Source organism: Papio anubis, chromosome 7 (assembly GCF_008728515.1).
Source record: "Papio anubis isolate 15944 chromosome 7, Panubis1.0, whole genome shotgun sequence".
Classification (NCBI taxonomy): domain Eukaryota; kingdom Metazoa; phylum Chordata; class Mammalia; order Primates; family Cercopithecidae; genus Papio; species Papio anubis.
Window position 1 is genome coordinate 2,109,613 of NC_044982.1, and position 13,879 is coordinate 2,123,491.

The 13,879-nt window shown below is 54.9% G+C and overlaps 1 protein-coding gene across 2 annotated transcripts; it reads right to left on the reverse strand.

Annotated features, from left to right (window-relative positions):
* Nucleotides 1-774: 774 nt before the first annotated feature.
* LOC116275676 (putative sodium-coupled neutral amino acid transporter 10) lies at nucleotides 775-13,557 on the reverse strand. Of its 2 annotated transcripts, none has more exons than XM_031667770.1 (3): nucleotides 12,460-13,547; nucleotides 6,747-6,864; nucleotides 775-1,311 (listed from the first exon to the last, which is right to left on the reverse strand). In XM_031667770.1, exons 1-3 carry the CDS (start codon nucleotides 12,556-12,558, stop codon nucleotides 1,262-1,264), a joined length of 267 nt encoding a protein of 88 aa, XP_031523630.1. In that variant the 5' UTR covers nucleotides 12,559-13,547; the 3' UTR covers nucleotides 775-1,261. The 2 variants fall into 2 exon arrangements, with proteins under 2 accessions (XP_031523630.1, XP_031523629.1); XM_031667769.1 differs by lacking the exon at nucleotides 775-1,311 and adding an exon at nucleotides 4,745-5,742 and having other exon boundaries at nucleotides 12,460-13,557.
* Between the last annotated feature and the right edge of the window lie 322 nt (nucleotides 13,558-13,879).

Genomic DNA, 13,879 nt, shown 5'->3' on the forward strand with positions numbered 1-13,879 from the left:
AAAGAAAATCAGTAATACCTTCAAGTATGATACAGAGTGGACATGTCCTCTTTCTGTTGTAGACTGGAGTGCAGTGGCGCCATCTCGGCTCACTGCAAGCTCCGCCTCCCGGGTTCCCGCCATTCTCCTGCCTCAGCCTCCCGAGTAGCTGGGACTACAGGTGCCCGCCACCTCGCCTGGCTAATTTTTTGTACTTTTTAGTAGAGATGGGGTTTCACCGTGTTAGCCAGGATGGTCACGATCTCCTGACCTCGTGATCCGCCCACCTTGGGCTCCCAAAGTGCTGGGATTACAGGCTTGAGCCACTGCGCCCGGCCAACAGATGTGATTTCAAACGTGCCTCAGTTCACGGGGTATGGGCAGGTTCTGCAGCGCTCACTATGTCACTTGGAATGCACACTGAGCGACACCCAGCTTTTCTCAATGTGGCATTATACTCGCCTCTCCGCAGAGGCTCTGACAGTTACAAACATGCTCCATGATGGGCCCAGCACGGTGGCTCACGCCTGTAATCTCAGCACTTTGGGAGGCCGAGGCAGGCGGATCACCTGAGATCAGGAGTTTCAAAACCAGCCTGGCCGACACGGCAAAACCCTGTCTCTACTAAAAATACAAAAATTAGCTGGGCGTGGTGGCAGGTGCTTGTAATCCCAGCTACTTGGGAGGCTGAGGCAGGAGAATCGCTTGAACCCAGGCTGCATCAGGCTGCAATGAGCTGAGATTGCGCCACTGCACTCAAGCCTGGGCGACAGAGCAAAACTCCACCTCAAAAAATTTTTTTAAAAAAGCCCCACGATGCTTGTCAAGTTAACAGAACAATCAACTGCTTTCAAAAAAGGCTGTTCTTTGGAGTTTACAATTCCCTAATTTAGAAGCCTAAAAGTGCAATCTCCCGGCAATTTTTTCATCTCATAATTTTTTTCATCTCATGAAATTTTATTCCAAAGGAAGAACAATATGACATTTGCAATGCAATGGCACCTTTATGCAGCAGTGTGCGGGGGGTGGGTGCGGCATGAAGGAATGGTGTTGAGAGATTACAGCTAAGGGAGGGCTGTTTTCCAAGTTCTTGGAGTTTTCCATATTTAAATTTTTATTACAACACTGAAGGGTACAAGTAATTGGACTTTCGTGTATTGAGTGACTCCTCAGAAACCTAAGTTACAGATGAATCCGGGAACGAAACTGCTGCTCCCGCCAGGAGGGTCCCCAGGGCCTGGGTGCGGGGGTTGGGGGGACAAACGCAGGGGCAGGGCGGGGCTTACCTGGTCTCCACCAGCATCTTGCCCGCCTTCCCATAGGCGTGGAATGCTAGCGCAAAAGAAAAGAAAGGAATGCTCAATCCAACAGTGTGAGAAGCACATCCAGAACAAAGGTACTGAGCAAAGCTGTCCGGGGCAATTTCACAGAAACCCGTGGGTCCAGATTCTCCGGGGCAGGAGGGGTGTTTCCAATTCTGACTACCAGGTTATTTTTGGATCTACCATCTGCAAATGAAACTACAAGAAACAAAGACAGAGCAAGGGAAGGACAGGAGGCAGGTTCTTCTTTCACTCAATCAGATTTTTTAAAAGACAGAGAGACAAGTCCCTGCAACGCACAGTCCTCCCACCCGGTGACCACTGGGGGCCCGCTGGAAACAGCATCCCACAGCCCGGCATGGCCGAACCCCGTGCTGTCGGCCAGAGCCTGCAGGTCCCCAGAGGGGTCAGCGCCGGCCCCAGGTGCCCGAGCAGCACAGCCTGCATCGGAGGGACTCTGAGGAAGGGCTTTCATTTTCACCCTTTGGTTGGCATTTACAGAAACAAACGGAGACCCTGTTCAAGCATGGTGCTCCAGGAAGGGAGGGGACAAGAGCTCCGGGCTTGTGGTGTCCACGTGGACAGCCAATGAGGAGCCTTGCCGATGAGGAGCATGCGTCCCCGTCCCCGACGTCCCCGTCCCCGTCCCTGTCCCCGTCCCCGACGTTCCCGTTCAGCCGTCCGGCCGAACGCGGGAGGAGCCGCCATTCTCTCGCCCTGACAGCGGGATTCTCTGCAGCACATGAGAAACGGGGCTGACTCAGCAGGGTCCCTCCCAGGCCCCAGGTGGTCATCTGGTGACCCCTGCGCTTCCCCAGCCTGGTGGAGGAGGGCAAAGGGAAGTCCCAGCTCCAAGGCACACCCAGAGATGGGTGCACGTGACAGGATGGCCCAGCACCATCGGCAGCCCCGGCTTCCTGCCCCCAGTTTCCTCCCTCGCACGGGCTACAGGCCTCTGATGAGCTTTGGAAAGCAGGAAACACACAGGCCAGTAAATATGAATGAGTCCAAAAAACACTCATTACTTTAAACTACTTAGGAAGAAGCACAGCACTGCCGAACGCCAGAGCCTGGGAGCAGCAAAGACCCCGCCTCCAGGGCTCACCCTGGCCTTTCCCGGACCTGCCCGCCAGCTCGCTGAAGGAGCCTGGCACCCCTTGAGTTCATCCCACAACACAGAAACCGGAGCCAGGCCCCAGAAGCTGACCTCGGGCTGCGGAGAATTTCAAACACTAAGAACTCCAAAAGCCTCCTCAGCAGCAGCCCACAGCCCAGGGCCCTGCTGTCACCAGAAAATGCCCTCCACACCCCTCGGTGACGGCACAGCCCAGACACAACAAAACCCCACGCTCCAAACGTGGCGGTGCTCCTGGCCATAACGTGCCTTTCCATTCTCCAAAAGGAAGCTGAGTCTCCACAGCGTATTCCAAACACGAGCGCACCTTGCCCAAGATGGTTTCAGAATATGCCTGCCACTGGCAAGGGAAAATGGAAGGCCGTCTAGGAAATCAGGGCGGCACTCTCTTCCGGTTCCCAGGACAACGTCCTTAGAGCCCACCATGCTGAGACACGGCCCCGCGCCTTCTTTTCCCCACCTGGCCAAACCCTCGCTCACCATTCCCAGTGTCAATCCCCCGGCAACTTCTCCCCAGCTTCAAACACCAGCCCCAGTCGGACCCCACTCCTTCGCATCCTGCCTGGACTGGCACAGGGAAAGAAAGGAAGAGGCTGAAGCACCCAGCAAGGTCCCGGGGACCCGGCCCTCCCCCGAGTGTGGACTCCCAGTGCTGGCCCAGCCCCCGCCAGGGTGGAGGTGTTTGTGAGCGGCGAGCTCTGAGGCCGCGGCCGCCATGCAGGGTGCACCCTGCCCTGGGTCCAGTCAGATGTCCCCCAGCGCCGGCACAGGAGCCACAGAAGCCCGGACCACCCAATGATGGAACACAGGCAGCACCCCTGATCCCGCTGCTCACAACCGAGAACTCAGAGGCCGTGTGGGGGCCAAACGGTTGCTGCTGCTGGGGGAAGCGGTTTCTAGCCCAGACCACGCACGCCGGGGTTCAGGCACAATTCTCAGCAGGACAGGGTCTGGGGCTCAGAACAGCATCACGAGAAGCCGCGACAGCTGAAGGAGGTTGAATGACTGGTGCATCTGCGTGTCTTCTGAAGAGGGATTTAGAAAAGTCCATGTCCAGGCAAGACACTCAGGGTAAAGGAAGCAGCAAGTGAGCTGATGAAAACAACAAAAACCACCCACAACCAGCAACAGCAAATAGCACAGAGAAATACACAAATACCAACAAGAAACGACACCTCTCCAGGCTGGCACCTGGCACTGGAGGAGAGCGGGGAGGGTTAAGTGACCAGCGGCCACCTCTCTGGGCTACCAACCCAAGGAACCATCACGCTGCAAACCCGTGTCTTGGTGGGGACAGATGCCATTCGGAGGAAACCACCCGGCCATCCCAGGGAAGATAAGTCTCTGTGTGCAAGGACGAGACCCAGCCCGGCGCCTCCTGAAGACTGCAGCGTGTAGCTGCTGTCCACTCTGCACGACGGCCTCGCCTCAGCTCCGGGAGATTCTCATCTTACCCTCCCCAGGGATGCCTCTCCCAGCGCGTGTCTCTCCACTTCTTTTTTTTTTTTTTTTGAGACGGAGTCTCGCTGTGCTCCCAGGCTGGAGTGCAGTGGCCTGATCTCAGCTCACTGCAAGCTCCGCCTCCCGGGTTCACGCCATTCTCCCGCCTCAGCCTCCTGAGTAGCTGAGACTACAGGCTCCCGCCACCACGCCCGGCTAGTTTTTTGTATTTTTAGTAGAGACGGAGTTTCACCGTGTTAGCCAGGATAGTCTCGATCTCCTGACCTCGTGATCCACCCGCCTCGGCCTCCCAAAGTGCTGGGATTACAGGCTTGAGCCACCGCGCCCGGCCGTGTCTCTCCACTTCTAAGACGAGCCAGGGCAGACTGTGGCTGACGCAGGGCGGCTGGGCCCAGGGGCCTCTGTCCGGAGCTCACGCAGTGGAACCTTCATGTTTGGTGTCAAAGGCATAACCTGAGACACGCTTGGTGTTTTGAATCTTGTTTGTTTCTGGCAGGCAGACGTGGACTGCGGTCACCCCAGCCAGTTAAAGGCTGGAAGCTCAGGTAGGAGCTCCAGGCAGCATAGAAGAGCACCCGCCCGGCAATTTTCTTCCAGTCTTTCACATGTAGCCAAACTGGTTTGACTGTTCGGGGACTTTCTTTTTTTTTTTTTTTTTTTTTTTTTTGAGACGGAGTCTCGTTCTGTCGCCCAGGCTGGAGTGCAGTGGTGAGATCTCAGCTCACTGCAAGCTCCGCCTCCCGGGTTCACGCCATTCTCCTGCCTCAGCCTCCCGAGTAGCTGGGACTACAGGCGCCCGCCACTACACCCGGCTAATTTTTTTGTATTTTTAGTAGAGACGGGGGTTTCACTGTGTTAGCGAGGATGGTCTCGATCTCCTGACCTCGTGATCCACCCGCCTCGGCCTCCCAAAGTGCTGGGATTACAGGCGTGAGCCACTACGCCCGGCAGGGGGACTTTCAATGAATAAGACAGCCAGCTATCAGAAATGGGGGCCTCCCCAGCCGTGGGTCACCGGTCTTCTTCCAGGACACAGCTAAGTACTTGAGTTGCGGCCTCTGCCACAGAAACTCTGTACAGAGATCTCAGTGCGGAGAAAAGGGTCACCCTGTAGGCCATAGCTCTGCAGACCCAGGAAGGGGCCTGCCCAGGCGCTGTGCCTCCTGGCTTCCAGTAGGCATGTTTCAGCCCAAGTTGAATTAGGCCATCTCACTGTGGATCAGATTTAACGGTGAACTTCACTTCCTCAAATAACAACAAGAAAAGGCTCTGACAGTGCCATTCTCATCAGGAAGGGAAGAGAAGGAACGCATCCCCTCTGGTTCCGAGGGCAGAAACGAACGCAGGACTCTCTCTCTGTGGCAACACAAAGGGGACTGGGGAGAAGCGGAGGCTGGGAGGCCAGGACCCCTGTGTGGACCCTGCAGGTGTTTTTATTTCGTTTGGCCCCCCTGGACCCTTAAATACCATTTCCTCTCCCTCTGCCTCCTCGCTCTGCCGTGGGAGCTGTGAGCCCAGAGGCAGGATGGCCTTCTGCAGGGAGGACCCGACACCCCAGCCACACGCTGGCTGGAGGCCCAGAGCCTTCATCACAAGGCCGGGCATTTTTACTGGAACCCACAGGGCCAACTCCTGAGAATACGGACGCTGGAATTTCAACACCCGTACTGGATGCCCCCAGAATGGAATGTGGAGCCGAGAGGTGCCGAGCCTGGGGCGGGCAAGGAGACAGTGTGGGTCACACAGCCCGCGGGCAGACGGGAAGGTGAGGGATGGCACCCTTGACGACAACGTAGAACGTATTCCACACGGAAATGAGGCAGGAAGCGCAGCCTTCTCTCCTGGCTGAAACAGCATGAAAGCAAGAAAGTAACTAAAGAAAACAAAACTGCAACCAACAGCATCAGGGGAAGGACAAAGCCGCTGGGAGAGGAGCCGCCGAACTCCAGCAACAGCCTGGGCCCGAGGAGCTTCCTCCACGGAATTCCGAGCTGGGGAGCACAGCCAGGTTCTCTGCAGGCAGCTCCGCGGGAAGACGTCTGGTGTCCGGGAGAGACAGTGAGCAGGCCTGTACCAGCACTGTAAGGACAGCTGTCTCGGCCTGAGTTTAGAAGCGGAAGCTGCATGGGAGCAGGCGGGAGCACAGGATGACAGGGAGGCCTGGTGCCTCACACCCTTCTGTGTCACTCCAATTTTGAAGCATGTGCTTGTAACAGGTTTTTCTAGTTTTTTCAGACAGTCTCACTCTGTCACCAAGGCTCAAGTGCAGCGGCATAATCTCAGCTCACTGCAGCCTCCACCTCCCGGGTTTAAGAGATTCTCCAGCCTCAGCCTCCCGAGTAGCTGGAATTACAGGTGCCTGCCACCATGTCTGGCTAATTTTTTGTATTTTTGGTAGACATGGGGTCTCACCATGTTGTCCAGGCTGGTCTCAAACTCCTGACCTCAAATAATCCGCCTGCCTCGGCCTGCCAAAGTGCAGGCACGAGCCACTGCGCCCGGCAGATTTTTTGTTTTAACTGCATTTTTTTTTTAATTTAATTTTTAATTCTTTCACCCAGGCTGGAGTACAGTGGCGTGGTCACAGCTCACTGACACCACAGACTCCCAGGCTCAGGTGATCCTCGCACCTCAGCCTCCCAAATAGTAGCTGGGACGACAGGCACATGCAACTACACCCGGCTCATTTTTTTGTAGCATTACATTTTAAAATAAAGGAAAAACCCTGCTGTCCAAGGAACTGCGGAAGAATAACGTCGAGAAAATAAATGGAATAAGAAAATAAACAAATAAATGGAATGAGGCCCCCGCCCCAGGTCCAGAGCCACCTTGTGGAGAGGATGCCTCACCCAGGCCGGCGTAGGTCCTCCGCTTGCTCAGGCTGGCCGACTTCACCAAGAACATGCACGACTGGTGCGTCATCCAGGAGCAGAAGACCAAGAGCAGCGCCCCCAGGACGATGCCGCACTGCAGGGTGGAGACAGGAACACATGTTCACAGCAGCAGGCGCTCCTCAGAGGCCCTCACCCCACACACCCAGCTCATGAGCACCCTCTTCACCCGCAGGCCCCGCTCCATCCCAGTCTCCTGCCGAACGCGACACTTCCTAGCACCGAAAGGCCCATTTCCTTGGTGTGGTGGCCGCGTGCCTCGTCCAGGGACAAAGCTGCATGCGCAGAGCATAGGGGCGCCATCTCCTTCCCAGTCCCCACCTCAAGTCTTCATGGACAGCTGGGTGTTGCCAACTAATACCCCCTTGTTCTCTGCACATGCCCTATGTGCACCATCTTTAGCCACTTGAGTCCACAGCTACGAGTAATGAACATGTTCTAGAAGGAAGAGATTAACAGTGCCATTTTCCCCGTTCTCATAAGTTAAACAGACACTTACTGTGTGACCTGGGGATTAACTGCCCCCTCTAGGTATTCACTTACCCAAGAGGAATGAAAACGTGTTCATGAAAAACCTGTATGCCAATGTTTACAGCAGGTTTATCCACAACCCAAAAATGGAAAAACAGCCCAAATGTCCTTCAACAAGCGAATGGATACAAACTGTGGTCCATTCGAATAAGGGAATATTTGTCAGCAGGAAAAAGGGATGACTACAGACACCCACCGTGACGCGGATGGGACTTGAACGCACCATGCTGAGCAGAGAAAGCTGGACTCTGAATGCTACAAATAGTGTCATTCTGTTTACAGGACGTTCAGAAAAGGTAAACTTTTAGGCCACGGAATAGGTCAGTGTTGCCAGGGGCTGGGGGTACGGAGATTGGCTGGTGACAAAGGGGTACGTGGGGACCCTCTGGGAGATGGAGCTGTGTTCTAGGTTTGACTGTGGTGGTTACACAGCAAGCCCGTAACCTGCACCCTGAAGAGAGTCAATCGGCCGGGCACGGCGGCTCACACCTGTAATCCCAGCACTTTGGGAGGTTGAGGTGGGCAGATCACGAGGTCAGGAGATCGAGACCAGCCTGGCCAACATGGTGAAATCCCATCACTACTAAAAATACAAAAATTAGCTGGGCGTGGTGGTGCACGCCTGTAATCCCAGCTACTTGGGAGACTGTGGCAGGAGAATCACTTGAACCAGGGAGTCAAAGGTTGCAGTTCAGCTGAGATTGTGCCACTGCACTCCAGGCTGGCGACAGAGCGAAACTCTGTCTCAAGGGGAAAAAAAAAAGGCCAGGCGCAGTGGCTCACGCCTGTAATCCTAGCACTTTGGGAGGCCAAGGCAGGCGGATCACGAGGTCAGGAGCTCGAGACCATCCTGGCTAACACGGTGAAACCCCGTCTCTACTAAAAATACAAAAAATGAGCTGGGCGTGGTGGTGGGCGCCTGTAGTCCCAGCTACTCAGGAGGCTGAGGCAGGAGAAGGGTGTGAACCCGGGAGGTAGAGTTTGCAGTGAGCCAAGATCACAGCCTGGGCGACAGAGCGAGACTCTGTCTCAAAAAAAAAAAAAGAGAGAGTGAATCTTGCTACATGTCCACTACCTCCATCGAGGTGACACTTAAAACACAAGGACCGGCTAGGAGCGGTGGCTCACACCTGTAATCCCAGCACTTTGGGAGGCTGAAGCAGGCAGATCACGAGGTCAGGAGATCGAGACCATCCTGGCTAACACGGTGAAACCCTGTCTCTACTAAAAATACAAAAAATTAGCCAGGCGTGGTGGCGGGTGCCTGTAGTCCCAGATACTCGGGAGGCAGAGCTTGCAGTGAGCTGAGGTCATGCCACTACACTCCAGCCTGGGCGACAGAGCTAGACTCCATTTCAAAAAATAAAAATAAAAAAACACAAGGACCGCCGCCCTAGCGCGAGACGTCAGTCATGTGAACCAGGAGGACAGTGACGGGGGAAGGGGTGCTGCATTTTCCACTCTATTGTTCTGTAGACTTAAAACTGCTCAAACGTGTAAGTCTGGCCAGGCGCACTGGCTCACGCCTGTAATCCCAGCACTTCGGGAGGCCAAGGCAGGTGGATCTTTTGAGGTCAGGAGTTTGAGACCAGCCTGGCCAACATGGTGAGACTCCCATCTCTACTGAAAACACACACAAAAAATTAGCCGGGCGTGGGGTGGGCACCTGTAATCCCAGTTACCCGGGAGGCTGAGGCAGGAGAATCGCTTGAACCTGGGAGGCGGAGGCTGCAGTGAGCCAAGATTGAACCACTGCACTCCAGCCTGGGTGACAGAGTAAGACTCCATCTCGGGGGAGAAAAAAAAAAAATAAGTCTATTAACACCAAAAACTCATGAGGTATCAGCAAGCACTCATCAGAATGGCTCCAGTGGAAAAGACATGATACCCAATGCTACTGGGGACGCAGGCCAGCATGTGCGCCACTGACTGCATCCACATGGCAGTTCCAGAGCGGAGCACACACACCCTGGGGCCTGGTCACTCCACACAGGCACGCACCCAGCAGAAACGCACCCCTTGCCAATGCCTGGCCAACTCCTCAGGCCATCACAAGAGCTCCCAATAGGAGACACCATAAATGCCTCGCAGGGATGAACTACACACAGGCACACACAGCGGTGCAGCAAATACCAGAGTGCAAGCCAGACACTAGCACTAGACACCTGCACGGCAGGATCCGCCTGCCTCAGTTCAAACCAGGCAGCACCACTGTGGCACACTAGGGGTCAGCAGTGTGCCCTGGGGTAGGCCAGCCACGGCCATGGAGTGTGCTCCTTAATTTGGGAGCTAGTCACACGGGTTTGTTCATTATATGAACATACATCAACAGCACATCTGAAGACGTGTGTACACATTTTTGTATGTCAAACTTCAATAAAATGTTTATTTTATATATATGCGCACACACACACTTTTTTTTTTTTTTTTGGAGACGTAGTCTCACCCTATTGCCCAGGCTGGAGTGCAGTGGCGCAATCTTGGCTCACTGCAACCTCCACTCCCTGGGTTCACGCGATTCTCTTGCCTCAGACTCCCGAGTAGCTGGGATTACAGGCGCCTGACATCGTGCCCAGCTAATTTTTGTATTTTTAGTAGAGATGGGGTTTTACCATCTTGGCCTCGCTGGTCTTGAACTCCTGACCTCTTGATCCACCCTCCCAAAGTGCTGGGATTACAGGCGTGAGCCAATGTGCCCGGCCATATATGTGTGTGTGTGCTTTTATATATATATATATATATATATATATATATATATATATATATGTGCCAAAACTACTAAAACAAGCAAAAAAACCAACACTAAACCAAAGTTTTTCAATGACAAGGCTGCCAAACACTAATCACACATCCCCAAATCACCTGCTGGCCTCTCCCTGTGCCCTGGTCCAAGGAGGCTGCCGTGGAGGAGACGCTGCGGCCAGCTCAGAGCAACTGGGCCTCCCTCTCGGCAGCCCTCAGGACTCGGAGGGACGTCTCTCGTCCTTCACTTCCTGACAGGTCTGTGCAGATGCCTGACTAATCAGCACATGCTCTGGCAGGGGCCTAGTGTCCACCACATGGCAGGTGGTCCACGGCTGGAGACAGCTGGATCTTCTAGGCCCTAAGATGTATTTTCACAGGTGTCTAAACCAGAGCCCCTTCCACGGTGGCACTTCACTGACAGGCGTCAAAGATGACAGCATTTGGGACCGGGCGCGGTGGTTCACGCCTGTAATCCCAGCACTTTGGGAGGCCGAGGTGGGTGGATCACCTGAGATCAGGAGTTGGAGACCAGCCCAACCAACATGGTGAAACCCTGTCTCTACTAAAAAAAAAAAAAAAAAAAAAAATTAGCCGGCGTGGTGGCACATGCCTGTAATCCCAGCTACTTGGGAGGCTGAGGCAGGAGAATCACTTGAACCCAGGAGGTGGAGGTTGCAGTGAGCCGAGATTGCGTCAATGCACTCCAGCCTGGGTGACAGAGCAAGACTCCATCTCGAAAAAACAAAAAAACAAAGATGACAGCCTTTGACTTGCAGGAGGAGGACCAGTCACCACTCCACATCCCAGAATGCAGTTCTGCTGCCAGGCAAGTCACAGTGGACACTGGGACATGTAGTCGTTCCAGAAACACCCAGATGTGGCTGGCAGAAAGCTGGCATTCTCCACGTCCAGACCAGATGCTGCCCCGGGGGCTCTGGAGGCATGCAGCCCTGTCTTCCCCCCACAAGCTCACCAACCACATCAGGCAAACAACTCAGACACAAGAGCCTGGAGGGCTCTACAGAAAGGTTTGAAAATTCCTTGATCAAAAAAAAAAAAGTTGTTTTTTTTTTTTTAGAGATGGGGTCCTGCTGTGTTGCCCAGGCTGGAGTGCAGCGGTGCAATCATAGCTCACTATAACCTCAAACTCCTGGGCTCAAGTGATCCTCCTGCCTCAGCCTCCTGAGCAGCTGGGACTACAGGTATGTACCGCTGTGTCCAGCTAACTTTTAAATGTTTGTATAGAGACAGGGTCTTACTTATGTTGCCCAGGCTGAAAACATTTTTTGGATATTTTTATCCCAAAGATAATGAATATGAAAAACACAGTGTTTGCTCATCTAAAATTAAACTACTGGTGCCATTTTGTTTCAAAATATACATCTTGTTTTCATTTTTCTACCTACTTGGTAACGTTTCAGTCAGCGTTTCTTTTCCAAAGCACTAAATGCTTGTTTACTGTGGATTAAACAGATGACACTTAGAAATGGCCATTTTCTTTGACATGTTATTCAATGCTGGAATGACGCTAAACTTTTTGTATATGAGATCTTTTTCAACTGTGGTAACATTTGCACACATTAGGTCAAACGTGCAGTTTTTTTTTTTTGTTTTTGAGACGGAGTCTCGCTCTGTCACCCAGGCTGGAGTGCAATGGAGTGATCTCGGCTCACTTCAACCTTCAGTTCATTGTAACCTCCGCCTCCCGGGTTCAAGCGATTCTCCTGTCTCAGCTTCCAGAGCAGCTGGGATTACAGGCATGTGCCACCACCCCCAGCTAATTTTTGTATTTTTAGTAGAGACAGGGTTTCACCATGTTGGTCAGGCTGGTCTTGAACTCCTGACCTCAGGTGATCCACCCGCCTCAGCCTCCCAAAGTGCTGGGATTACAGGTGTGCCGGCCAAATGTGCAGTTGTTGTGAAACGCAGATCTTAGGTGTACAACCTGGTGGATGTTTTTAATCACCTTGCAACCAAGGCCCCTATCTAGTGTTGAAGCCTGGGAGGGGAGAGTTGTGTGCTTCTGAAAACAGGTGCAGTTGGGTCAGAGTTTTTTAAAACAGGATAAAATGTAAAAACACAGAGTCCCGCAGTTCCCTTCCGATTCTGGAGGATCATTTTGCTTTGTTAGACTTTGCTTCGGTATCGAGTTTTTGACTGTGGCGAACTTTCCGGCCTGGGCTGACACGGGCGGCCAGGGCCAACGCCGTGCGCTTCTCATCCACGGATTCTCTGCGGGAACTGCGCCGGGACTCCGAGGGTCGCCCCGCCCGCGGCCGCCTGCACCCGCCCAGCGAAGCCCTGCCCCGGCGGGAACTTTAACCAGGACGACCCGGCCAGACGGCCCCTCTGCGGGGGAGGCGAGGGCGGTGACCTCCGGGCCCACCGGACTCACCTGTTTGAAGCAGAAGGGCATGGTGAGGACACTGACCCCTACGATGCTGTTCACGATGTTCGTGATCAGCCCCCAGTTGGAGGCGGCGGCCGCGGTCATAGTGAGAGGTCTAGGGACCCGGGGCGAGAGGCCTCGGGGGTCGCCGGGCTGCGGCCGGTTTTAGAAGCCCAGCTCGAGGCCACGGTCACAGGTTCCAACGTCCGGGACACCGGTGGGGCGGGGATAGGCAGGCGCACGGGAGCCTGAGCAACCGCGGGCGCGGGCCCCGGAGGCTGCCTGGAGGAGGCAGCCTCGAAGGCCGGCTGCGGGGAGGAGGTCAACCTCCAGACCCCGCCAAGCCCCGCGGCCGCCTCAGGGCCATGCGTCCCTCGCTCGGTCTCACGGGCCGCGTGTGAATCTCCGAGCCCGGACTCGGAGGAGCCGCGGAGCCAGCTAGGGCCACATCAGCTCAACTCAGCCGCCGCCGCGGCACTCACACTTCCGCCTTCCGCGGGCTCCGTTGCCCGGAAGTGACGACCGGGGGTGGGGCTTGGCGGGACGCGAGCCAATGAGAGGCGGGCCCGGAAGGGCGGGCGGAAACTGGGCTGGCGGGGATCAGAGGACCGCGCAGCTGTCCGGTTCGCGGAGTTGGTCCCGCCGACCGGTGCTCGGGGTCCCAGTTCAACGAGCTGGAGAACAAGGGACTCGCCCCGCGAGGCCTCGGTTTGGATGGGCAGTCGCGGGCTGGAGAGAAGGGGAGGCGCTGTGCCCTCCGGGAAGGAGCAGGTTTAAGAGTTCCTTTTAGACCTTTATCCCCAGAAACGATTTTGGGGCGAGTGCTTGGCGCCAGGGCACGAGGGCGGGGGCCCTGACTGCCTGAGCCGAAAATTAGCCTGTTCTGAGAAATTAGCATCTATGAGGTAGGAATGAAACGCTAGGCACAGAGAGGCTCGGTCACTCCGCTAAGGTCACACAGCTCTAAGGGGAGGCGATGCGCTTCAGAGCTGCGCCCAGAGCAGTGACAGTGGAGAACTTCACCTTCTCATACGAAAAGAGCAAGGGACATTCCGGTAGGGGACAGGAGAGATGGAGGCTTACGTGACCAGGGAAACCCGGGAGGACTTCCAGAAGGAGGTGGCTTCTAGGCTGGAGCTTGAAGGACAAATGAGAATTCCTCGGGTAGGAAATGGAGACTGGGGAGAGGAGAGAACAGAGAAGGGTACTGGTAGATCTGTGGATTCCTGGCACCTAGCTGCTCACTCAGAGTCTGCTGACTGAGCGCGTAGAGCGGAGGGCTGGGAAGGAGCAAGTGATTCCAGGCTGCTGGAGGAGGACGGCAGAGGAAAGGAGGTCGTGTCTGCAACACCTGCAGGACCAGGGGTCTTAGAACAGAGGCCAGTTCCTCAGGCACTGACAGTGCAGCCATCGGGTAAGGCTGTGC

Excerpts from the sequence above, each read along its gene's own strand:
- LOC116275676 (XM_031667769.1), bottom strand. The coding sequence starts at position 12,558 with ATGACCGCGGCCGCCGCCTCCAACTGGGGGCTGATCACGAACATCGTG. Across the intron at positions 6,865-12,459 it reads TGCCCTTCTGCTTCAAACAG|TGCGGCATCGTCCTGGGGGC; the intron begins GTGAGTCCGGTG and ends TCCACCCTGCAG. Across the intron at positions 5,743-6,746 it reads GAGGACCTACGCCGGCCTGG|CCAGGAGAGAAGGCTGCGCT; the intron begins GTGAGGCATCCT and ends ATGCTGTTTCAG.